Source organism: Peromyscus leucopus, chromosome 3 (genome assembly GCF_004664715.2).
Source record: "Peromyscus leucopus breed LL Stock chromosome 3, UCI_PerLeu_2.1, whole genome shotgun sequence".
Taxonomy (NCBI): domain Eukaryota; kingdom Metazoa; phylum Chordata; class Mammalia; order Rodentia; family Cricetidae; genus Peromyscus; species Peromyscus leucopus.
This window is the reverse complement of record NC_051065.1, coordinates 103422713-103449502: the sequence shown is the minus strand read 5'-3', so window position 1 is coordinate 103449502 and position 26790 is coordinate 103422713. Positions and strand designations below refer to the sequence as shown.

Genomic DNA, 26790 nt, shown 5'->3' with positions numbered 1-26790 from the left:
TCATTGCTAGATACAACCAAGTACAGACCCTTCCAAACACCTGGTACCCATGCTCATGGTCCAGTCGTCTTCTTACAAAGTCCTGCTGGGTAAAGCAAGTTCAGATTTCAGTAAGAAAGCTCTGTGGGCTCCCACACAATGGTGCAGGAAGTGTTACTCACATATCTGTGGCAACCAACAGCTGTCTAATTGGACTTAAGGCTCACTCAACAAGAAGGAAATCATGCCTGGTACTGGAAACCTAGCCAACCTAGCCAGCTTCCTAGGGCTAATGAGGTCAAGGACCTTAGAAAAGAACCTACTACATTCCAAATCTTATTCTTTCTTTGTGTGTCTGTATCTGTCTGTCTGTCCGTCTGTCTGTCTCTGTCTCTCTCTCTGTCTCTGTCTCTGTCTCTCTCTCTCTCTGTGTGTGTGTGTGTGTGTGTGTGTGTGTGTGTGTGTGTGTGTGTGTGTGTGGTTTTTCTGAGACAGACTTTCCCTGTATAGCCCTGGCTGACCTGGAACTAGCTATGTAGACCCAACTGGCCTCAAACTCAAAGATCTGCCTGCCTTTTGCCTTTGTCTCCCAAGGGCTGTGATTAAAGCTGCCCAAATTCTCTGAACACATGTGCAGCCTGGTTATCCATCCCTATGGTGAATTTGTGGACAGGTTCCCAGGACACAAACATCAAGCTCAGGACATCAGGAGGAAAGGCTGTGTCTTCTGATATGGGGGGGGGGGGCACAGCCAGGCTGGGCAGTGTCTCCAGTTCAGCACTGATGGGAAGTGGCTGGCATCAGCATCAGGTGATCACACAGTGAAGCTCTGGGATCTGGAAGTTGGCAAGATGATGTCTGGGTTCCCTGGTTACATGGGTCAACATGGCAGGATTTCACTCCAATGAGTATCTCCTAGCTTCTTGCAGCTCTGACAAGACAATCCTCTTCTGGGACCTGGAGAAGTTTGTGGTGGTATTGTGTTCCCCAAAATATTGTGCACACTAATAAACTTATCTGGGGTCAGAGAACAGGACAGCCACAATATTAAACATAGAGGATAGGCAGTGGTAGCACACGCCTTTAACCCTAGCATTCCAGAGGCAGAAATCCCTCTGGATTTCTGTGAGTTTAAGGCCACATTGGAAACAGCCAGGCATGGTGACTTGCCCTTAATCCCAGAAAGTGAGCCTTTAATCCCAGGGAGTGATGGCAGAAAGCAGAAAGATATATAAGGCATGAGGACCAGAAACTAGAAGCATTTGGCTGGTTAAGTTTTTAGGCTTTTGAGCAGCAGTTCAGCTGAGACCCATTCGGATATGAGAACTCAGAGGCTTCCAGTCTGAGGAAACAGGATCAGCTGAGGAACTGGCCAGGTGAGGTAGCTGTGACTTGTTCTACTTCTCTGACCTTCCAGCATTCACCCCAATACCTGGCTCAGGTTTGATTTTATTAATAAGACCTTTTAAGCTTCCTGCTACAGAAGCTCCAGGTGGTGAGCTGCATCGAGGGGGATCCAAGGCCTGTCAGGAGCATCCTCTTCAGCCCTGATGGCTGCTGCTTGTACAGCGGCTGCAGGACTCCCTGCCTGTCTATGGCTGGGTATCTGAGTGTTGCTTCAATGTGGTCATTGTCAACTGGGGCAAGGTGGCTGACCTGGCCATCTGTAATGACCAGCTGATAGGTGTGGCCTTCTCCCAGGGTAATGTCTCCTCTTGTGTGGTGGACCTGACGGGAGTCACCAGAACAGGCACTGTGCCCCAGGACCCTGTGCAGGCGAGGCAGCCTCTGCCACAGCAGACCCCCAACCCTGGTGCCTCCCTCCACCACATCTACAAGTGGTCCAGCACAACCTGCAGCAAGCCTCAGCGGGGGAAGCAGAGCTCAGAGAGCGAGCGGCACAGCCCCAGTAGCCAAGATGACAAGGACGAGCCTGAGTCCCCGGCTGAGATCCAGAATACCGAGGTCTACAATGAGATCTTCCAGCCCGAGAATAGCATCCGTCAGACACCAACCCCAGAGAAGCGAGTCCTTCCCAGCACCCCCAGAGGATGACAGAGCCACAGCAAAGGAGGCTGACATAACCCAGCCTAGCCATGGATGTGCAGTTGCTGGGACCAAATCTCGAGGTCCCAGCCCCACCTCCTGCTATGACTTCCACTCCTGCACCCAAGGGTGAGCCTGTCACCATCCCTGCCACATGGGATGAGCCCATTGGCCCAAAGGCCTCTGACTTACTGCCCACCATGAAGGCCCCCCAGCAGGCAGAGCTGGTGGATGAGAATACCATGTCACAGATACATAAAGGCCACAACACCATGTGTGTGGTGCTCACAAGCACCTGGACACTGGACATGCCATGTGGACCCCAGGAGATATCAAGACATGAATGGACTCTGCAGCAGCCATCAGTGACCTCTCTATGGTGGTGGACCTCCTGAACATTGTCAACCAGAAAACTTCCCTGTGAAGTTGGATCTGTGCACCGCTACCATGCTACCACAAATCGAGAAACTTCTGCAGAGCAAGTGTGAGAGCTATGTCCAGACCAGGTGCACCTCCCTGAAGCTGATCGTGCGTGGTTCCTGCCCCTCATGCCTGTGGCAGCCCCGCCCTCTGTGGGTGTGGACACCAGCCAAGAGGAGAGGCTGCACAAGTTCTGAATCTGCTTCAAACAGCTGCAGAGCATCAGGAGCCTCGTCAAGAGCCAGTCAGATCTGAGTGGCCGCCATGGCAGCCCTTCCTTGAACTGCAGCTATCCATGACCAGTTTGGACTGAGGAGCTCATGGATGGGAGCACCAGCATCCCTCAATGGCTTGCCTTACACTCTAGTTCACTGTATGCCCATGGCCCATGAGCCTCAGCCTGGCCTCCACTCTTGCCCTGATGGCCATCCTGGAGGTGGCAATTGCCAGCCCACCGACCACCTTCACGGTTGTGAACTCACAACTTCCTCTCCAGCAGCAGCTGCTCAGTCTTGCACAGTCCTTGCTTCTCAGGGCAGCTCCAGCCTCAGAGCTGCTGCTGCTGCTGCAACTTATCAGGCAGATTTATTCATGTATAACTGTTCCTGACTAACATTCCAGCCTTTTATTGATAAGGGGCAATGTAATCTCTTCTGTAATTGCTTCTTGACTGAAATTAGGATGTTGTTTTAGGGGCCCAAGAAGGCTAGAATGTGGGTTAAAAAAAAAAGAAAAAAAAAAAAACTGCTCCTGACTTCCTTAAAAAATATTTGACAGCCACCACACCTGGCTCTAAATCTTATTCTTGCACCCACAGATAGGTTGCAGCCACCATCCCTCATCCAAGAAGGCCCTCTTTGCAGCAAATGGAGACCATCACAGAAAACCACAAGTGGACACAATGCAGACATCAGTGGACTGTGGGAAGCCTGGCCACAATGGACACGTCTATATCACAGCTCCCACACCTGTGGCTCAAGGAACATGGCGGAAAGGAGGGTGAAAAGACTGAAAGACCCAGAACACAGGAAACCCTCTGTGAAGTAGTCTCTCTCGGAAGTGACCACGTCAACAAGACCAGGACAGTAGCAGTGCCAATGAGCCTGTCAACGCGGAAATTGCTGTGCTGCCCCACTCCCAGATGATGACAGGCAGCTGCTGACTGCTGAGGAATGGAGAATGAGCCTCTCCCAGGTGTGAGCCCTCTTATTGTCTGTCTAACTCGGGGTGGTCAGCCTTGAAACCATATACTCACAAACAATAAAAACAAACCCAGGCCGGGCGATGGTGGCACACGTCTTTAATCCCAGCACTTGGGAGGCAGAGGCAGGTGGATCTCCGTGAGTTCGAGGTCTACAGACCGAGATCCAGGAAAGGCGCAAAACTACACAGAGAAACCCTGTCTCAAAAAAAAAAAAAAAGAAAATTAAAAAAAAAACAGTAAGTTCTAATATATATTAAATATTTATATATGCACAAATGTGTCTTTGCATACACAAAGTAACAAATAATAATAGTAACAATTAATAAAATTAACAAACTAGTGTAAAATAACTGAAAAAGAGTTGCCATATAAGTAACATTTTTTAAAAAAGACATTAAAAAAAATGAAACCTATGGGGTTGGTGATTTAGCTCAGTGGTAGAGTGCTCCAGGGGGTAGCAGGTGGGAGGGAAACCTACTAAGCTGGTAGTATGGCCTAGTAGTAGAGAAATTACTTAACATGTGTAAGACCCTGAGCACCATATGTATGTCTTTGTTCCTGTGAATCATGTTACATTTTTAAAGTTCTTGGAAGTCAACCTATTGTTATAATCCCAGAAGCTACAAAAACCAACCCCCAACGAGGCCAATGTATCGCCTTAGGGCACCAAGGAGCTGTGAACCCTAGGACCCTGTACCAGGGTTCCTCTTCTCAGTGCTGAGACAAAAACACCTGGCCCAGGAAACGTACAGAAGGAAACTTTAGCTCACAGTTTGAGGGTATCGTCCATTATGGTGGGGAGCTGTGCAGCAGGAGCATCAGGCAGCTGGTCACCTTGTTCCGTGGTGTTTACAGGAAGCAGAGAGAGGTGAATGCTGGTGCTCAACTTGCTTTCTTCTTTTTATTCAGTCTGGGAATCCATCCTGTCAAGTGGTCCCTCCTACAGTGATGTTGGGTCTTCCCACCTAAGTCAGCCTAATCTAGATCCTATTGGAGAAATTATTTTGGCAACTCCACGTAGTTAAAAGGATATTTATTTAATGGCGTAACTCACAAATTAAGTAATGGGTAGGTCACAGGGTCTGGGGAAGGTGTAACACAGTCCAGCGGTGTTCTCCGGAGCTCTGCACAGTCAATCTCCACCGGTCAGCGTGGCACCGAGAGAGCGCCCCGAGAGAGCGCTGGCCCATCCAGCTCTCGGGTCCCCAGGCGCCTCCCCTCGCCCCGCCTCGTAGGCGTAGGCGTGACAGTTGCCAGAGTCTCAATGGGGGTTGGAACTTCCAGAACCAAGCTGGAATGGCTACCCACTACAAGATCCTCCCTTAAAGACAAACCTAGAGGTTTGTCTCTTAGGTGATTGCCGATCCCATCAAGCTGGCAATCAAGGTTAACCATCAGAGGTCCCAGGAGTCAGTCATAGGTGGGCCCTCCAGCTTCATCACACAGCCTGGGAGAGGGTAGAGATCCGTCCGCCTGTGAGAGCAAGAGTCGACTCCCATGACAGTGCCTGCCATGGCTCTAGTGTATTCTGACTGTAGAGCATGGCCCTGTGGTCTTTCAGAGCTAGCTCTGCTATATTTGTGGGATTTCTGAGGTATTTTTGAGGCATGTTTCTCCTTGAACCTCCTATATAGGAATCACTTGGAACCTACTAGAAATGCAGATTACTGGGCCACTGTTCAAACCTATAGGATCAAAGACCTGGGACCCAAAACTGCACCTTAGCCCTCAGCCCAGAGGATCATGGATTTGAAACATCTCACCAGCCCTCATCAATTTTTTAAAATGAACCTTATTTCTATTTTTCTGGAGGTTGTAGTGCTGATGGTCTGTCTGGTCCAGAACCATGAGAGAGCTGAATAATCATTCACTCTTCCACCGTCTGCCCAGAACTTCCTTTAGTTGTTAATGTCCTTTAACAATCTGTTGGTATAATGCTTGCCTAGAATGCCCAAAGCCCTGGGTTCCATCCTGGCAGGACATAAAACATGGTGCGCATACCTATAATACTCATCACTCAGGAAGTAGAGGCAGAAGGATCAGAAATTCAAGTCCAGCCTCAGCTGCCACTACATGGTGAGTTCAAGGCCAGCTTGGGCTGTATAGACTATGCCTCAAAAAGAATAGTGGAGGTTGGTGATCTGAGTCCAATTCCTGGAAATCACTTTAAAACGCAGATGTAGTTGCACACACCTATAATCCCAGCATTTCTATCACAAAATGGGAAATGGTGGAGACAGGAGAATCACCTGGGAGCTGACAGGCAGTGAGGCTGGAGTATACAGTGCAGTAGAAAGAGACCCTGCCTCAACAGAGTGGAAGGAAAGGACCATTCCCAAAAGTTGTCCTCAGACCTTCACCTACATACATGGGCTTGTGTATGTACCCAATAATGTGATCACAGTTCTAGGCCAGCCTAGGCTGCAGAGCCAGACTCTCTCCAAAAATCAAAAGAAACTCTCTCCCATTCATGACGAACTCCCTCCCCATATGTGTGTGTTTGTGTGTGTGTGTGTGTATGTATGTGTATGTGTACATACACATCAGCAGCCAAAGCACCAGCTGCCACCACCTGTGTACAGTCTAAACTCCAGCTCACCTACTTTCTCATAAATCTCCAGGAACCACCTGATAAGATTTCCACACTCCACTGCACAGGAGCAAGGAGTTGGACCAGGGATGAACAGATATCGATAGAAATAGAGACAGATTATTAAGAAAAATAAATGGGAGTGCTGAAGAGATGGCTCAGTGGTTAAGAGAGAGTGCTATTTCTCTAGAGGATCCAAATTCAGTTCCCACCACCTGTGTCCTGTCACTCACAACTACCTTTAACTCTAGCTCCAGAAGATCTGACACCTCTGGCCTCTACAGGCACCCACTCTCTTATATGTGTGTGTGTGTGTGTGTGTGTGTGTGTGTGTGTGTGTGTGTGCGAGAGAGAGAGAGAGAGAGAGAGAGAGAGAGAGAGAGAGAGAGAGAGAGAGGAGAGAGAATTAAAATAGAGAGAGAGCAATAGAGCAAAGGCTTTCCTAAGAGTGGGAATGGACCAGGAATAGGGTCAAGTCCCAGGTTCAAAGGTCCTGAGCCTGAGTCTCCAATCTTACAGGTCATCTACATAGACCCTCCTGCTCTGGCCTTTGGTGGGAGTTCTTTCCCTACACATGCTGTTTTGACACTCACAGTCAGTGGTGGGTAAGGTTTCCTGTCTTCCTCTGCCATTGTTTTTTTTTTCCTCACATGCCAATCTTGACACCTCACAACATCCCTCTCCACTCTGCTCCCCCTCAGAAAGGCATCCCTGTCCAGCTGTCCAGTGCTTTGCATGGGCAGGGCAGCGGGAGCACGGAGTGGGAGAGTGCTTTCTTCAAGCTGAAGGTGGTGAGAAGATAAACTCCAGTTGCAGCAATCAGATTTTCAGTACCAAAGACATTGTGAGTCAGGCTGGAGGCTGGCAAACACGCTCTGAGCTGGCGTAGGCCCACACCCAAGAGGCCCAACAGTGTTCTAGGATCCAAATGGAAAGGATGTGTCACAGAGGACACCAGGTGAGGCCTGTCATCAGGACAGTGGGGTAGCTGTGACTACAAGTGGTCCACCTGTCAGGATGGAAAATAAACCCTCATGGCTGCTCCCCGCCGTGGGCTGCCTTCCCCATGCCACCCTCTGGCAGGCTGTACATCTGGGCAGGTGACAGGGCCATGAGTATTTGTGGATAACCTGCCTGTTAGCAAAAGTAATGATCACTTTAAGTGCTGTTGAGTGAGCTGTCGTTTCACATGAACTGGTCAGTCTTCACTCTCGTCCATGCTCATTAATTAGGATGGAATGTTCTGAGATAATTATTTTTTCATTGCTGCGGTTAGAATGCTAGAAAAGTGCTTTACCATTGACTATACTCCCAGCAACAGGAGAATTTGTACATAATTAAAGAGATGTCTCAATGGATAAAGCATGACAACCAGTGTTGAGAGCCCAAAAACCCATGTAAATGTCAGGCAGGTAAAATGGCTGCCTGTAATCCCAACACTCAGGAGACAGAGACAAGGTGTCCCCAGGGCAAGCTGGCTGGCTAGACTAGCCAAATCAGTGAACTCTGGGTTCATCAAGAGGACCTGATCAGTAAATAAATAAAATGGAGAGTAATTGAAGGAGACACCCAGTGTCAACTTCACTTCAGGTTTACCCATACCCATACAGGTGTGCCTGTTCACATTCAAGCATGCATACTCACACCATGCACACACAAACACTTGCACAAAAAAACCTTCAATCTAGTTGAGACGGACTCATTTGGAAACCCATGTAAACATTCTAAAGAAAATTATAATCGCTTCTAATACTATGACCCATATATGATGACATTTAACACATTGTGGTATAACTCCGGGCTCTTCATCTATGCATATTTAATAAACATTTGTTTCCTTTTTTTTTTTTTTTTTTTTTTTTTTTTGAGCCAGGGTCTCATGTAGTCCAGGCTAGCCTCAAACTCATTATATAGCCGAAGATAGCCTTGAACTTCTGGTCCTCCTGCCTCCACCTGCCCAGTGCTGGGATCACAGGCATATACCACAGCCAGCCTCTGCTGTGATGTGCCCAGAACTGAGTTTTGCCACCCTCATGACCTGTGACGGCCTCAGCCTCTTGACCAGGTTTATAGTATTAAACTCGGATTCTCTCCTGTGGAGCAAACCTCAAATTCAATCAGAAGATGACTGGTTACCCCCATAGTACCCAAACCATTGTTGCATAGGTGGGCACATCTTACCTGGTAGGTCAGTGCTGGGTATGACCTAAGGTTCTCTTCTCTCCCAGCAGTCTGCACAGCACCATCCAGCAGTATGAAAGCTAGCCAACAGGAAGCTTCCTGAGCAGTGTGAGACTGCCTTCTCAATGTTCTAAAAACCAAATCATTTCTTTATGTCCTATCCACCAAACATAAGGTGTCTTCAGCAAAGGAATCTACCATCTCACCATGGTGGGCAACCAAGAACTTTCACAGTAACCCGTGTTGTTTGGAGGGACTTTACGGCTTGCCTAACTGCTTTTTTAGGCTTCCTATTGCTGTGATGAAAGACCACGACAGAAGCAAACTGGGGAGGAAAGGGTTACTTGGCTTACACTTCCACATTGTAGTCTGTCAATCACTGAGGAAGTCTGAGCGGGAACTCAGGCAGGGCAGGAACCTGGAGGCAGGAGCTGATGCAGAGGCCATGGAGGGATGCTGCTTACTGGCTTGATCTCCATGGCTTGCTTGGCCTGCTTTCTTATAGAACCCAGGACCACCAGCCCATGCACAGCCCCTCCTTCATCAATACTATTAAGAAAATGCCCTACAGACTTGCCTACAGCCCCATCTCATGGAATCCTTCCTTAACTGAGGTTTCCTCTTCTCAGATGACTTTGGCTTGTATCAAATTGGTATAAAACTGTTCAGCACACTGACCAATAACTCATAAAAAAGGGACCCTATGCCTGGCACTAAGATGTTTATTTATTAACCCATATCTTCTAGTCATACCCATGTAGAGTACCTCCATTAAAACTCCTTTTTTAAATAATATGTATTATTTACAAAGTAATATTACTGGGCTGGAGAGATGGCTCAGCGGTTAAGAGCACTGGCTGTTCTTCCAAAGGTCCTGAGTTCAATTCCCAGCAACCACATGGTGACTCACAACCATCTGTAATGAGGTCTGGTGCCCTCTTCTGGCCTGCAGGCAAACATGTAGGCAGAACACTGTATACAAAGTAATATTACTAAGTACTGAGTTTCCATTAGGTTTCTTCATGCATCCTCTCCAAGTCAAGAAAACAATGCTGGACTGGAGAGAGGACTCAGCCTTTAAAAGTATTTCCTGCTCTGGCAGAGGACCCAAGTTCAGTTCCCAGTACCTACATAGTGGCTCACAAACACATTTAGGAGATCTGATGTTCTCTTCTGACCTCTGTGGGCACCAGGCATGCACATGGTACACATACATACATGCAGGCAGAATGCCTGTGATTCCAAGTATTGGTTGTCAATTTGACTGCATCTGGAATTAACTAAAAGCCCCAAGTCACTGGGCAGGCACACCTGTGAACAATTTTCAGTTAACTGGATTTTTTGAAGTCAGAAGACCCACCCTAAATCTGGGCTGTCTTTATAAAGGACAAGGAAGAAAGAGACTTTTGCTCTTTGCCTGCTTGCCCTCACTGCTCACTGGCATTATGAGCCTACTTCTTTGGTATTCCAACATATACTGAAGACCAGCTGAGACATCCAGCCTCATGAACTGAACAACTACTGGATTATTTGACTTTCTGTTGAGAGACAGCCATTATTGGACTAGGTGGCCCTCAGCCTGTGAGTTACTCTACTAAATTCTGTGTGTGTGTGTGTGTGTGTGTGTGTGTGTGTGTGTGTGTGTGTGTGTCAGAGAGAGAGAGAGAGAGAGAGAGAGAGAGAGAGAGAGAGAGATTTTCATTCTGTCAGTTCTGTGCCTCTAAAGAACCTTGACTAATACAACACTCATCTATATAAAATAAAATAAGTAAATATTTTTTAAAAAGAGATAAAGCTTCCACAGTCTCAGGACTCAAACACTGCTCTCTAGAGGAAAATCCTTCTTAAGGAAGGAACCTTCTTATACTGTAGACCCATAATGAGTCCTGTCAGAAGAGCCCCCAAGAGAATGACTAGACAAAACCAGAGCATAAGCAGACTGCAGCACCCCATCCCAGAAGTAAGCCCCTTATCTACAACAGACAACTTGGAAGCCACTCTCATGGCAGTGAACCCAGAAACAAACATTGCTGCTACAGATGCCCAGGACTTGACACAGTTGACAGCAGCCACAAACAATTTTTATCTCCACCTCCAACCAGCCAGAGAAAGTCATGTGTGTGCCCGTCTGCATTCTACACTCTTTCTGGAGAGCCCACCTACACCTTCCCGGTGCTGCCAGTCTCCAGTCAGGGCATTTTCTCCCTGCTCCCCAGATGAAGCATCCTCTCTCGGCTGCCCACCTCTGAGCCTGTGCTGAGATGTAAGGAATGGTAGCTAACCTTTTCTCCAGCAAAGGCAGCACCGATAGGTTTTGCTCTTCCCATCCGGTTGATGTTCATCCATGTCTTAGTCATTTGTCTCACTGTTGTGGACAAACTACCTAACAAAAGCCACTTTCAGAAGGGTTTGTTTCGGCTGAGAGTCCGGGGGCACAGCCCATCGCGGTGGGCAGCCATGGTGACAGGAGCTGGAGGCAGCTGGTCACATGGCATCCACACTCAGGAAGCCAAGAGAGATGAACACCAGTTCTCAGTTCACCTTCTCACTTTGAGTCAGCCTGGGACACCAACCCTGGGATGGTGTCACCTACAGTTATGCTGGGTCTTCTCACCTCAATTATCCTAATCTATATAATTCCCTCCAAGGCATGTTCGCGGATTTATTTTGATGGTGAGTCTATATCCTGTTAAATTGACAATCAAGATTGACCATCATGCCTTTAATCCCAGCACTTGGGAGGCAGAAGCAAGAAGGTCTCTTGAGTTCAAGGCCAGCCTGGTCTACATAGTAAATTCCAGAACAACCAGAGCTACATAATGAGACTATTTAAAAAAAAAAAAAAGATTATTAAATATCACAGTCTGTTTCCATAGACACATCATGGCCGCTTGGCCAGGTGTCATGAGAATATAGCAGCCCAGTGAACAAAAGGACTACGACATTGAAATGCACTTGAAACTCATAATTACATACTCACCCGTGCTCTGAACAGTTCTTCAACCACCTACTGCAGGCTCCTTCCTTCCCCTCTGCTTCACCATGCTTTCGCCATGCTCCCCAAGCCCCACCTTGCCTCCACATGCCTCACCATGCTCCCCACATGCCTCACCATATCCCCCACGTCTTCTACTCCTTAGTGATACAATATCTTGTCCAGGGACACCATCTTGTCTTCTTTGTGTCGGCATGTCAGGTGCATGTTATCTTTGCTATTCCTAGATGAGTGGCAGGCCTACCCTTGGCCATCCCCTGTGCCCACTCCTGTAAGGTGACCATTGTTCCTCCCATGCCAGGCTCCTCCAGCACAGGTAGACCAAGGTCACTTCTCCCTCTTTGATCTCCCTCATTAATCATTCTATTGAAAATGTCCTAGGGGGCTGAAGAGATGGCTCAGTGGTTAAAGTGCATTCTGCTCTTGCAGAGAACCCAAGTGCAGTTCCCAGATGGCATATTTGGCAGCTCACAACCTACTGTATCTCTAGTTCCAGGGGATCAGGTGCCCTCTTCTAGAACCCTTGGGCAATCATACACACACACACACACACACACACACACACACAAAAAAAAAATTAATTTTTTTAGAGAAAAAATATGCTTAGGATCTGGTAGGCTGGCTCTGCAAATATAGACACTTGCCACCAAGCCTGGTAAAATGAGTTTAGTCCCCAAGACCCACGTGGTGGAAGGAAAGGACCAATTCCTGCATGTTGTGGAATATTACTTTAACCATGTAAAGATGTGTTACATTTGTTTATGTCATGGGATATTACTTTAACCATGTAAAGATGTGTTACATTTGTTTATGTCATGGGATATTACTTTAACCATGTAAAGATGTGTTACATTTGTTTATGTCATGGGATATTACTTTATGTAAAGATGTGTTACATTTGTTTATGTCATGGAATATCACTTTAACTATGTAAAGATGTGTTACATTTGTTTATGTTGTGGGATATTATTTTAAGTACATAAAGGTGAGTTACACTTATTTGTGCTGCATTTGTTTAACAATGTAGCGATGTGTTGCTTTACCTACCTAAGGCACCTGGTTGGTCTAATAAAAAGCTGAACAGCCAATAACTAGGCAGAAGAGGGATAGGCAGGGCTGGAGGGCAGAGAGAATAATGTAGCTGGACTTAGACTGTCTTGCCTGTCTTGGGTTCCTGAGGAACCACAAACTGAGGCTGCTTGTCCTAAGGCCCAGAGCCATTGAGGGAACAGCAGAATTCCTCAGCTCCTTTATCATATCTCACCCACCCCAGCACAGACCATCAGCATGGCAACCCTTCCCACCCACTACACACCCCAGAGCCTCAGTTACATCGACTTAATGGCACAAATCAATCTACATTATTTTATTTATTGATTTATTTATTATTTATTTTTAAACATCTTTTTATTGATTCTTTGGGAATCACACCATGCACCCAATCCCACTCATTTCCCAGTCCTCCCATGTCTGCCCTCCACCCTTGTAACCTCCCCCACAAAAGAAAATAAAAAATTTAAATAAAAAAAATTCTCCCTGTTCCTCTACCAATCACAGCCTTCTCTCACACCGATCACAGCTGTCACATCTCAGTTCCACTGTACTTGTACCGCTCTGCTCCTTCATCTTCCTCTCCATCACACATTCATGCATATTTTCAAAAGTAGAAGGCAACTTTTTTTTTCTTGTATGGCTCTCCTCCTGTCACACTGCAGAGACCTCCTGCAGTGTGCAGTCACTGGCATCCTGGTATTCCGAAAGAAAAGTCACCCAGCCCATCTGTACCTCTTCTGTTGAGCTGGGTGTGTGTGCTGTCTACACTGCATGAAGTATTCACAATAGATCAAATGAGTCCCCAGCAACCTTGGGTCCCCTTGTAAAACTCCATCCACTTCTAGTCCCTTGAGCCCAGGAACCTCATCAGCACATTTTGTCAGCACTCATCCAACCCACTGAGGGGGTCCCCACAGGTGTCAAACAGGGAAGTGAACCCTTGAAGACGTAAGAATGAAAACCTGATTCAGCTGGATGATGCTGGCGCATGCCTTTAATCCCAGCACCTGGGAGGCAGAGGCAGGAGAATCTCTGTGAGTTCAAAACCGAGTTCGAAGTCAGCCAGAACTACACAGAGAAACCCTGCTGAGAGGGAGAGAGAGAAAGAGAGAGAGAGAGAGAGAGAAATGGAGGGAGAGAGGGAGGGGGGAGAAAGGGAGGGAGGGAGGGAGGGAGGGAGGGAGGAAGGAAGGAAGGAAGGAAGGAAGGAAGGAAGGAAGGAAGGAAGGAAGGAAGGAAGGAAGGAAAGAAAGAAAACCTGGTTAGATCGACTTCAAACACGATCAGACTTCAGGGAGTCTAATGTCAGGTTCATTGTCAGCATATTTAAAACAAGTACAATTTGGGGAAAGGTTTCCAGGGATCAATCACTCCAACCAAGGTGCATAATAAAGCTTAAGGTGTGACAACTAAGAAACTCCTTTACAAAGCACATGTGACCATGAGGGTGGACTCTATAGCCAAAAGGTCTAGATTCTATGTGATTTCTGAGCTATAGCATAGAGGTCAGTGATGTACATGTGAGATCTCCTCCAAGGATGGATAACAGTCCAGGGAGGGAAGAGTCTGAGATAATCGTTGTATGGAATTTGGGTGAGGTCTGCCTCCACAGATAACATAGAGGTCACCAGGTCACTAACAAAATCTATGCACAGCCTTCTAGGCAAGAAAACAAGTATTCTGTTTTTGTTTTTGTTTCTCAAGACAGCCTAAAACTCACTCTGTAGACCAGGCTGGCCTCAAACTTAGAGAGATCTGCTTGCCTCTGCCTCCTAAGTGGTGGGATTAAAGGCGTGTACCACCACCACCACCACCACCGCCGCCGCCGCCGCCGCCGCCGCCGCCGCCGCCGCCGCCGCCACCACCACCACCACCACCACCAGGTGAAAACAGGTATTCTAAGAGGCCACTGTGTGTTTAGCATTCCAGATTTCCCTAGTAATCTATGGTGCAAGGATCTTTGTGCCCCCCAACACCCCATTATATCCATCAGTCTTCAGAAAGACCCTGTCATGGTTTGGGTCCATGTCCACCAAAGGCCCCCCAGTCTGTGGCACTACAGGGAGATTGTGGATCTTTAAGAGGTGGGACCCAGTGAGAAGAAACTGAGTATTCTTGAAGAAGCTATTGGGACTCCAGCTCCTCCTCTCTGCTTCCCAGCTGCCCTAAAATAAGTGGCTTGCCCAGCTGCACATTTTGCCATGGTGTGCTGCCTCCTACAGGCCCAAAAGTGACAGACAATGGTTCATGGGCTGCAGCCTCCAAATCCTTGAGCCAAAGTAAATCTTTTCCTCCCTTCTAAGTTGATGGGCCCGGGTACTCATTTATAGTAGCAGAAAGCTGAGCTCTCCTCCCCTCAAACGCTTCCACATTCAGCTCATGATATGTTTCACAATTAGCAAAGGGCTTTCAGCCTCTTTGATAGAAAGTTGACAGGAATCATAGGGATGGGCTATCCAGTTCATTTTACAGGCAAGGAAATCAAGTCTCAGACAGAGGAAAGCCCAAGAGCCAAAAGAAGAGCCAGATCTCCTGGAACTGAGTTATAGACCGTTGTGAGGCACATGTGGGTGCTGGGGATGGACCTGGGTCCTCTGCAAGAGCAAAGTTCTTCTTCAAGATTTATTCATTTTTATCTCGTGTGTATGAATGCCTGCCTGCCTGTATGTCTGTGCCCCTGTGAGTATACAGTGCTGAAAAAGGCCAGAAGAGAGCATCTGATCCCCTAAAACTGGAGTCTCAGATGGTTGTCAGTCACCATGTGAGTGCTAGGAATCGAACCTGGGTCCCGTGCAAGGGTAGCCAGTGCTCTGAACTGCTGAGCCATCATCTCCCCAGCCCCTTAATTCCCTTCTTGTCAGGTCTTTTGTCACAGCAACAAGACTAGTAACTTAGATAGTGGCCACTGCTGGCTCCAAACTGTTGTTATCCACGCCATCGCTGTTCGGCTCTGACGGCCACACTAATAAGAGAGGGAGAGAAAGAAACACAACATTGCCAGCAACAGTAATAACTGTTTACCTTGGTCCTCACAGCCACAAGCTCGAAGCCATCACCACACCTTGGAGTTAATAACACTGTACAGAGAGGGGAGGGCGGCTCCAGCACTGGAGGCCGCAGAGTTCGAGGCTGAGAACACAGTTTGATGCTCAGCCCACAGTGGAATCTGCAGACTGGGTTTCCTCAGCTCCAGACTTCAATAATCATCCCGATCATAATCCAGAGTAGAAGATCCTTACTGGGGGGCTAAGCAGTTCAGGACACACACTGCTCTTACAGAGGACACGAGTTCACTTCCCATTACCAACCTTGGGCAGCTTACAACCACCTCTAACTCCAGCTCCAGAGGATCCAACACCCTCTTCTGGCTTCTTCAGGCACCCATACTCACATGCACCTACACACACACACTCACATGCACCTACACACACACTCACATGAACCTATACACACACACACACACACACTTAAAATTAATTTCAAAAAAAATATAAGAAGAGGTGGCTGGAAACAGGGCTCTGTAGTTAAGAACACTTGCTCTTGAAGAGGACATTGTTTAGCTCCCAGAACCCACACGGTAGCTCACAGTTGCCTGTAACTCCAGTTCCAAGTGATCCAGTACCTTCTTCTGGTCTCCAAGGGCTCCTGCATGCATCTGATCCACATATGCTCATGCATGCTTACACATATACACAAAAAAAATCAAAAAGAGAGAGAGAATTTACAACTGTGCACATCTGTCACACACACACACACCCCTGAAAGAAACTTTCACAAAACAGTTCTTCGACCCTTACTGTGCGCAATGTACTAATTCAGTGCCTTCTGCTCCATCATGGTCTGTTCTGCTTTGATTCCTACAGCACTGGTCACACTAAGTAGGAACCAGAGACCCCACACAGAGATGTCGGGGGCACCGCCTGCTTTGTGCCGTCATGAGGCAGTTGCTAATCACGCTGAGTCTTGGAGTACCTAGGGGCCACCTGAACCTCTCTGTTACAAGATGTACCGAATGGCCATTACCCCTCTTGAGTCTGATCACCTTCTTGGGATTCTAAACGCATGCATGCCTCTTCCCCGGAGTATTCAACCTATCTGAGGGTTCTGTTGACAATCACCCCTCTCCCTGCCCTAGGGACTTGCTCAAGTCATGATATTTGTATTCTAATTTCATTCCTCTTCCATTTTCCATACTGTCACTGAATACGTGGGAGCAGGTGGAGACCACATAACTGACCCCAGAAGAGGAGGAGAAGGCTTCCCTTTAAAACACCTCTAATCCTAACACTCGAGAAGCAGAGGCAGGTGGATTTCTGTGAGCTCAAAGCTAGCCTGTTCTACATAATGAGTTCCAGGCCACACAGAGTTATTAGTTTCAGACCACCCAGAGTTACATGGTGAAACCCTGTCTCAAACACTAAAAAATAATGCCAGGTGTAGTGGTGTGAGCCTTTGATCCCAGCACTCAGAAAACAGAGGCAGGCAGAAGATCTCTGTGAGTTTGAGGCTAGCTTGGTCTACAGAGTGAGTTCCAGGAGAGTCAGGGATACAGAGTGAGACCCTATCTCAAATGAATAAATAAATAATAAAATAAATTTAAAAAATTGAGAGGGGCTTTATTTTGAGTGAGAACAGGATGAGGCTGGAGAAGTGGCCCAGCAGTTAAGAGCACTTATCGCTCTTGCAGAGGACCCAGGTTCAATTCCCAGCACCCACACTTGTAACTCCAGTTCCGAGGGATCTGACCCCCTCTTCTGGCCTCCATGAGCTCCTGCATGCATGTGGTGTACATATATTCAGTCACATACACATAAAATAAATGGGTTTTTTTTTGTTTTTTGTTTTTGGTTTTTTCGAGACAGGGTTTCTCTGTGTAGCTTTGAGCCTTTCCTGTATCTCGCTCTGTAGACCAGGCTGGCCTCGAACTCACAGAGATCCACCTGGCTCTGCCTCCCGAGTGCTGGGATTAAAGGCGTGCGCCACCACCGCCCGGCATAAATGTATTTTAAAAGAGCATAAAAGAGGGAGAGACAAAGATAGCTGCCAGGAGAGGCACGGGGGGAGCAGAGAAGCCTCTTCAGAGAAAGTCTCCAAAGCAATCCCAAGAACAAGGGAAACGTGAGCTTTTTGTGTAAGTTTTGAGGACATGGAGAGGCATTTCATATCATATGAACTAGTTCAGTGCAGCATCCACGACAGAAAGGATGGAGGAGCTGAGTACTGGGCAGGACCATTAATCAGGGAATACTCAGAGGCCATAGCAGACAGCTAGCTTCTTAACTCTTGGTCCCACAGACAGCTGCAGAGAGGCCTGGCCTGTTGTCTTCAAGCTGTGAGATCTATCCTTTAAAAAGTGACCACTGTCCTAAAGTTGGCCATGTTCTGACATATGTCAGGAGTCACTTTCCATAAATACTACAGAGTCACCCTATCTTGCATACTGAACCTAACAAAGTCATATGAGCAGAGACATTCAGTCACATCACAGTGTGACTAACTGGGCCTTAATGTAGGAGAGGTTGCTGAAACTCCAAGATACGTTTTAGGAATAAAGGGAAAAGAGAGAAGTGTTAGACTGTGCTATTATAAAGAACTTTCTGTGGGATCTGGAATCATGAAGTCAGTCTCAAGAGACTTCTTTCCACAGGCTGGGTGAGGCGTCTTGACCCACTAGGACTTGAACGTTCCAGAGCCTTTACCTTGTCTGCCTAGATTTTCTGCCCAATGGGAGAAAAATGGACAGTGAAGAACCCACTTCAGACCCCACACAAAGTACTTGCAAAACATCTGGACTGTTGGTAACTGCTGTTGACTCCAGCTGCTCCTGGAGAGGCCCCCTGTAAGCCTGGCTTGAGATAGTGAACATGTCCTGCCCCCAGCCCAGCCCAGCCGTGGAGGAACGCAGCTTTCCTCAAAGGACAATGGGTTGTGCCAGGCTTTTCCTACCCTCAAATTGGAGTTATCCTGCCATCTAGTGGCCAGTAACAGCAAGAGCCTAAAGTCTCCAGCATTCACACGCCAAGCTCTTTTTTCCTCACCAAGCGATTTCCATAAAGCTTTTTCTCTGTTACATCCTTTTTCTGTTTTTAACCTTTTTCTCTGTTTCGTCCACTGCAGCTTACATGCCTGCCTAGCATTCTCTTCCCCGTCTTGAGCGCCAGGCAAGGACCTTCTGCTTCAATCCAAGGATTCAATGCAAGCTCACCTCCTAGGGGAGAGATTTACTGAAACACTCGGACCGCCGCCTCCCTTCTCTCCAGTGGGACCACCGACAGCCCAGCTCTACCAACCAACACTGCCCGCAGCTGCCCGCTTCCTTCGCGCTGAGGCTCCTCTATGCACCGCCCCTACCCAGACCAGCGGCCACGTGTGTTTGACAGATGACAGCATAAGACAATGGAAAAGCGAGAGTGGAGGCACATGGCTGATAAAAGCAATCCAGGAGCCTAGAAACAGCTCGCTATTACTAGCATAAACACTCTACAGTCTCGATAGCCACACACCTCCCTATGCCGCACTGCTCTTTAAGCTAATTCCTTTCACAACTACATGCAAAACCACACATCTGTCCTAACCCTAACGCAAAAGTGAAGAAAATCCATATCTACAAATAACTCCCTCAAGAGTACCCTTTACTCACAGTAACTAATAACTCGACAAAAGCGTCCACCAACTGGGAAATTGAGTGAACAAATTGTGGTATATACATCCAACGAAATTCTACTCCGCAACAAAAAGAAACCAAGACAAAATAATAACTGATCAAACGGTACACCCAAGAGCAGATAATTACATTAATTGTTGGTGCGTTTTTGTTTTTGTTTTTACTCGGAAGGGGCAGAGGGAGAGAGGGAAAGGGAGGAAGAAAAGAAGGCAGACCCTCCAGGAGCTCTCTGGACACCAAACATTTTGGCTCTAGTGAAGAAGCTGCGGCAAGCGCACCGACTCCTGTCTGTAGTTGCTCAATCTGGACGCCAGGGGGCGATGAGGGCCCGGGAAGGGAGTGCGTGCTGAGCGCAAGGTGCGTGATGGCCAGGGGGTGGGGCAAGGTACCCGGGTGGACCACCCGGTGACCCGGCAGGCTGGGCAGCGAGGGGCGGGGCGCGAGGGAGGGGCGGGGCGCGAGGGAGGGGCGGGGCGCGAGGAGGGGCGGGGCGCGAGGGAGGGGCGGGGCGCGAGGGAGGGGCGGGGCGCGAGGAGGGGCGGGGCGCGAGGGAGGGCGGGGCGCGAGGGAGGGGCGGGGCGGCTAGAAGACCGGGCGCGGGCGCAGGGGCGGGGCGCGAGGGAGGGGCGGGGCGCGAGGGAGGGGCGGGGCGCGAGGGAGGGCGGGGCGCGAGGGAGGGCGGGGCGCGAGGGAGGGCGGGCGCGAGGGAGGGCGGGGCGCGAGGGAGGGGCGGGGCGGCTAGAAGACCCGGCGCGGGCGCAGGGGGCGGGGCGCAGCGAGTGCACGCGGGCGCCGGCGCGGCGCAGCTCAGGGTCGCCATGGCGGAGGTGCAGCAACTCCGGGTGCAGGAGGCTGTGGACGCCATGGTGAAAAGTGTAGAGAGGGAGAACATCCGGAAGATGCAGGTAGCGGACTGGGGTGGGGTTGGAAAGCTCGGGCGGGGGTGGGGCGGTGACGTTCGAGCCCAGGGCCTCGCGCGGGGCCGTTTCCTCCTGCCTGGCCTCGGCTACGCCCTTGAGGTGATCCGGCGCGAGGCCCGAAGAGACCGGCTCAGGAGAACCACCAGGCCGAAGTCTCTTCGGGCTGTCCAGGGCTGGTTCAGATGCCACGACCCCTGAACACCGTGGGCGCGGCCCCGCCTCCCTTTCCTTGCTGCCTTCACGACCTTACGACCCCACCATCGACTGTGTGGGTTGTCCCCTGGTGGGGCGTTGACTAACCAGGCCGACCTCTGAACCCAGATACCTGGGTTTCAGAACGTGGTTTTCTTTCCGCCCAGCCTTGGGTGCGTTGTGTACCAGTGAGCTAGTAGCAACAGACAGGCTTTCGTTCGACCCAGGTTGGCTTCCAACTCCTCATCTCCCTTCCTCCACCTTCGGAGTGCTGGGATTACAGGCATGAGCCACCCCCCTGGTGTTTATGCGGTGCCGGATGGAACACAGGGCTAAATTAGAACTAGGCAATCGCTAGTTCTAATCCCCAGCCCGCAAATGCTAGGCGGGGTTATCAACCTAGTCTTAGGAAGTCCTGATGATATATTCTCAGGGTAAGTGAAGCAAAGGATGGTGAGGAACGTACAAGTAGAAGCATAGCCTCCGAACCCCTGTAGTCCTTGGTGGGCTGTCCTGGGAGTCTTTCCTTTCTAACCAGGCTCTGCTCTCGCTCCCCAGGGCCTCATGTTCCGGTGTAGCGCCAACTGCTGTGAGGACAACCAGGCATCTATGCAGCAGGTGCACCAATGCATCGAACGCTGCCATGCACCTTTGGCTCAAGCTCAGGCCTTGGTGACCAGTGAGCTGGAAAGATTCCAGGTGAGGAATGCGACAGAGTTCTCAAGTCCTTGAACAGCTCTTTGACGGGAGATGAGAAGCGTTTATTCTACTTTAGGGCCTTAGTTCTGTTAAGACTGGTGGCAGTCTGTTGGCTAACTGGTATTCTTGGGGTTTGAAGTTTTGGAAAAAGCCCTAGGAGTTGAGTGTTCTTAAGTTGTGCCGTGTTTTCCCATGGAGATGAGATGTAATTTACCCGTAGTAATAGAAAGTTACCAAGGGAGTTGATAGCCAAGTGTCTGTGCCATTGGCTTGTCATTTGATGTGCTGAGCACCAAATACCATCTGTGCTGTGTAGAATAAAACTCCTTAAAATGTCTTTTAACTTGGAGCTGTAGAGACGGCTCAGCAGGTAAGAGCACTGGCTGCTTCCCAGAGGCGCCAGCACCCACATGGTGGCTCGCAGTCATCTGTAACTCCAGTCACAGGGGATCTGAAGCCCTCTTCGGCCCTCTGTGGTCACTGTACACATGTGGTGCACAGACATTTAGGCAAACACTCATACACATAAAAGGTAAAATCTCAACAACAACAAAATAAATAAAACATCATCTCAGTTATTTAATTCAACTCTTTAATATTTAGAGAACATTTTTACCCGTTCCTCTCCTGGACCCCTTTTTTCCTTTTACTGTTCACTCTGGATTCAATGAAGGTAGATTGCACGAGCAAGGGCAGTTTAACAGTGGTGGCATCACTCAAGGCAAAGGACTTCTTCCTGCAGCAACCTTTAACTGCCTGCTGGCTCAGGACTGGAGAGATGGCTCAGTGGGGAAGAGCACTGACTGGTCTTAAAGAAGACCCAGGTTGGGTTCCCAGCACCCACATGGCAGCTCACAGCCATCTGCAACTCCAATTCCATGGGATATGACAACTCTTCTGAGCTCTGCAGGTTCCTGCACACACATGGTACACATACATACATACATTCAGGAACACAAATACAAATATTTTTTTCTAACTTTCAACCAGGCAGTGGTGGCGAACCCCTTTAATCCCAGCACTCAGGAGGCAGGGGCAGGAGGATCTCTGAGTTCAAGGCCAGCCTGGTCTACAGAGCAAGTTCCAGGATAGCCAGTGCTATACAAAGAAACCCTGTCTCGAGGGGGGTTGGGGGGGGGACACCTACTAGTAGTTCCTCAGCTAAGAGTAGGATCTCATGAGTTCTTCCTCTTTGATTCATTTCTAAAATAATGAAATTTCCTGAAAAGTGGACTAAGGTCTGTAAAAGATGTAGATTCGTGGCTAGCTCAGTACATGCCACACAAGCCTGGCAACTTGAGTTTGATCCCCAGAATCCACATAAAGATGGAAGAAGAGTAGCCAGGCAGTGGTGGCGCACATCTTTAATCACAGCACTCGGGAAACAGAGCCAGGCGGATCTCTGAGTTCAAGGCCAGCCTGTTCTAGAGAGCCAGCTCCAGGACAGCCAGGTAAACTCAGAGAAACCCTGTCTCAAAAACAAATAAAAAGAATTAAGGTGTGCCGGGTGGTGGTTGTGCATGCCTTTAATCTACTTAGGAGGCAGAGCCAGGCGGATCTCTGTGAGTTCAAGGCCAGCCTGGAGCAAGATCAAGGACAGGCACCAAAACTACACAGGAAACCCTGTCTTGGGGGGAAAAAAAGATGGAAGGAGAGAAGCAACTCCACAAGCTGTCCACTGATGTTATAGGCTTGCCCAGCACACATGCCAGTTACACACACACAGCTTAAAAGGTGCAGACTAGAGTCAGTCCTTCACAGTGTGTATGGTCTTAAACCCTCCCCAGAATGTCACCTATTGGACACCTGGAGAGAGGCTTCCATGGTACAAAAAACAGTCATAAAAAGCATTAGTATTCTTCAGGTTTTTGAAACGGGTCTCAGCTCTGTGGCCCAGAGTGGCCTGAAAATCAGCAATCCTGCTGTGTCTGCCTCCCAAGTGCTGGGATTACAAACCTGTGACACCAGGCCCTACAGTGTACTGTAAAGTCTCCTTTTCCTGAAAGTACCTTCATCTAAGTGTGTTTTGTGGGATGTGGAAGCCAGCACTCTTGTTCCACCTAACCTGGGATACACTTTCACACTCTGATGTACAAAACTCTTCAAAGGCCCAGCCATTGTGAAGTAATAACGGCAGATTATTGCACCTTTTCATTTTGAGAAATTTCTAGATGAGATCTTTAAAAAGTTGGTTCTTGGGTTGCTGTAGAAGTTTCTCCTTCCCTTCACAATCACTCCAGGCTAACTTACACTTTGGAGCTGCTCACAGTGGTGATGAGGAGGGTACCCACGGGGCTAGGTCCAGCAGGCAGTGCTCAGCCCTCTGCCCTGACCTGTCTACACACTTCACTCCTGCTTTTCCACCCTCTAGGCCATTTACCTCTGCCTCCTTTGCTGGCTCTTCCCCATTCCAGCCTCTGCCCAGTAGCATATACAGGCTAGCATCGATCCTGGTTTCTTTTCTCATAACTGTTAATATCCTACAGCAGGGGTGCCCAGCCAGTGGCTTCTGGGCCATATGCAGCCCAGCATAAAATTAAAAACCTTTTTAAACTATTTTCAGACATTTGTATGTATTTTTTTTTTTTTTTTTTTTTTTTTTTTTGGAGACAGGATTTCTCTGTGTGACAGCCCTAGCTGTCTTGGAATTTGCTTCGTAGATTAGGCTGGCCTTGAACTCACAGAGATCCTTCCTGCCTATGCCTCCCAAGTACTGGGATTAAAAGCATGTACCACTACGCCTGGTAGTTTTACATTTCTTGAGCATAAAGTTTGTAGATAGTAGAATGGCCAAGAGAAGCCAGAATGTTAGACACCCCTGACCGTGCTTGCGTTCAGACCTCTTGCTTCAGACTTCACCTCACTCCTGAACTCCTGATTCACATGTCCAGCTCTCTTCTTAACATGTCTACTACAAATCCCAAGTGAGCAGGAACACTTAAGCTTTGATCCTCTCTGTATTTCATGTTAGAAGAAAGCCTGGCACACAGTAGATGCTTGACAACTGTTTGGATTGTTTTTCTGTAGCAAAGACAGTCATTAAGAGATTAAAATGTGTGCTAGGGAGATGATTCAGGGGTTAAAGCACTTGCCACGCAAACATGCTCGGAGTTCAGTTCACCAGAAACCATTGTCTCATGGCAGCCCACCTATAGTTCCAGCCTCAGAAGACAGAAACAGAGACTCTCTAGAGCAAGCTGGCAGGCAAGACTAGCCATATCAGTGAGATGAGTTTGGTTGAGAGCCCCTGCTTCAGCGACTATTGGAAGAGCAATGGAGGATGGTTCCCAACGTGGACCTTGGGCCTCCACATCCACAAATACATCCAAAAACACACAGCACCACACATGAAAAATGGAAGAAAAGAAAAATCTAACAATAGTCTTTTGTTTGCTGCCACCATCTTGAATAAAATTCATTTTTTCATTCCTTTGCCTTCTAACAGTGCTTAGTCTGAGCCTTCCCAGTGGTACTTTGTTTTAGCTAAGAAAATACTGCACTTAGTAACGGGCAGAGAGGCAATCTGTAGGAAGCCTGTAGCCCAGAGCCTAGCATGGGCCCGACACTCTTTAGACGGTAGAAGCAGCTCCTCAGCCTCCTCTCTCTTCCTCCTCACGCAGGACCGCCTGGCCCGGTGCACCATGCACTGCAATGACAAAGCCAAAGACTCGATGGACGCAGGAAACAAGGAGCTGCAGGTGAAGCGGCAGCTGGACAGCTGTGTGGCCAAGTGTGTGGACGACCACATGCACCTCATCCCAACGATGACCAAAAAGATGAAGGAGTCTCTGTCATCCATCGGGAAATAAAATTGTTTGCCAGTGACCGTGGGGCTGAGGGCACGCTATTTAAAAGGAAGAATGGAAGTTTAGCAATGTTTATAAGCAGTGTTTATGAATGAGGAAAACTCAGGACACAGCAAGTTCCAGGCAAATGCCACTCACCCCTGGACACCAGTTCCTTTGCATCTGGATCTTAGAAGGTGAAGTGGAAAGAAGCTGGTGCTAAAATTTGGATCACAGATAGCACAGGGGAGAATTCTAGACCTAAATTGTCACGGGCCAGTGCTTGTTCTGGCAGGAGAGATTGCCCTTATGCCCAGGGCTCAGATTCTCACTACGTAGACATCAAGCTGGAAGCTTTCTTCAGCCTGCTGGTAAAGTTTGAGAAGTGTGTCTCTTTGCCAAGCTCCTGTTTACCACACACACACCTTGCATGTGCTCTGAAACAACACTCAGTCAGCTAGTCATTTAGAGGGAGGAAAAGATTTCCTTCTAGATCTTTTCGGTTTGTCTTACATGCAAGGGCACAAAGTGGATTTAAGATGCAGGAGGGAGAGAAATTTGAATAGCTTCTAAAGGTTCCTTTAAGTTTTGGCCATCAAGATGGGAAAGTCTATTTCTTCAAATTCTGTCATTCTGGAAGCCCCTGAAGAAGCAGGGCAGTATCATACTGTGCATGGGAAACAGCTTCCTTCTCTGACTTCTGTGGCAAAGTGACACATCCCCATGAAGAACAAGGGAGTGTGATTGTCAGTCACATACCAGTAGCTGAGAATAAACAGTCAAATAGGAACTGTTGAGAAGTACTAGGTTTGGGAAAACCTAAATTTTACAGAATCCAAACCCAATATTACTCCCTCGGCCCCTTGAGCCTTTTAGAGGTAATCCTCTAGCACAAGGAAGCCTAAGAGTAAGCAGCTTGGGCCAAGGAAAGCTAGGACCACTGTAGAGCTAGACAGGCACACCTCACCAAATGCCATTTCTGCCTGGGGCTTTGCAGTGCAGTGTTGCTGCCCCGACATGGCACCTTATCTTGGATAAGCACTATGTTGTATTTATACCAATTAATTACTTGAAACAGTGATAATTCTTGTCAGTTTGCTGTCGAGCCTGTGATATATTTTCCAAGTGGTTTTGTTTTTAAATAAAGTTTCATGGTCTCCAACTTTTTCCTAGTGGGTAGTGATATATCAGTATGCCTCTGAATTTTAAGACATCCTGAGAGTGCACAGTAGTAGATGGAAAGCACTAAGGGAAAGTCAGAGCATAATGGCTTAAAGTCTGTTAATGTAGAAAAGACACCCAGAGCCAAGCGATGGTGGCATAACACCTTTAGTCCCAGCACTTGGGAGGCAAAGGCAGGTGGATCTCTTGAGTTTGAGGATAGTTGGACTACACAGAGACCTGTCTCGAAAGCTCCTCCAGAAAATAATAGGATTAGGGCTGCATACCTGTAAACTCAGTACTTCCAAGGTTGAGAGGGCTGCCCTTGTTTGAGGACAGCCTGGGCTACATACTGAGACCCCTAACAGCAAGTGGTGGAAAGGGTATACAGTTAAAGACTCCTTGTGCTGGTTGGTTTTTGTCAACGACACAAACTAGTCACATGGTATGAACCTCAGTTGAACTGCCTCCAACTGTGGGGACGTTTTCTTGATGACTGAAGCAAGAAAGCCCAAGTCACTGAGGGCGGCCTGAGTGCCACCCCTGGGAAGGTGCACACCTTTACTCCCAGCACTCAGGAGGCAGAGGCAGGCTCAAGACCTCTGGGCTTTCTTGTGATTCGCCTCACGTTTTATGTACAGGGGCCGTGATGTGCTAAGCGGGGTTCTGGACGCAGAACTGCAGGACTATGGGTCAAGAATACTCCAGACTCCTGATTCACATCCTAGAATCAGCCTCGGCCCCTTCCCGCTACTAGTGCTGAGAAACCCTTGATTAATTTGGATGCTTCAGGAGCCCTCACCTTTGCCTGGGTACGCTTAGGAAATAAAGGACAGCGTGGTGCGGCAGCCTGTGATCCTGGCGCAGGAGGCGGAGGCAGGAAGATGATTTCAAATCAGCT

General features: G+C 48.4%; 1 protein-coding gene and 1 pseudogene across 2 annotated transcripts; both read left to right on the top strand.

The window, feature by feature from the left end:
• The first annotated feature begins 608 nt into the window (after positions 1–608).
• LOC114681976 lies at positions 609–2758 on the top strand (annotated as a pseudogene).
• A 17133-nt stretch (positions 2759–19891) lies between these two features.
• Fam136a (family with sequence similarity 136 member A) lies at positions 19892–25894 on the top strand. 2 transcript variants are annotated; one of them, XM_028854020.2, is made up of 3 exons: positions 19892–20037; positions 20803–20943; positions 24564–25894. In XM_028854020.2, the coding sequence occupies exons 1-3, from the start codon at positions 19951–19953 to the stop codon at positions 24750–24752; spliced, it is 417 nt and encodes a 138-aa protein (XP_028709853.1). In that variant the 5' UTR covers positions 19892–19950; the 3' UTR covers positions 24753–25894. The 2 variants fall into 2 exon arrangements, with proteins under 2 accessions (XP_028709853.1, XP_037059788.1); XM_037203893.1 differs by lacking the exon at positions 19892–20037 and adding an exon at positions 20148–20678.
• Positions 25895–26790: the final 896 nt, after the last annotated feature.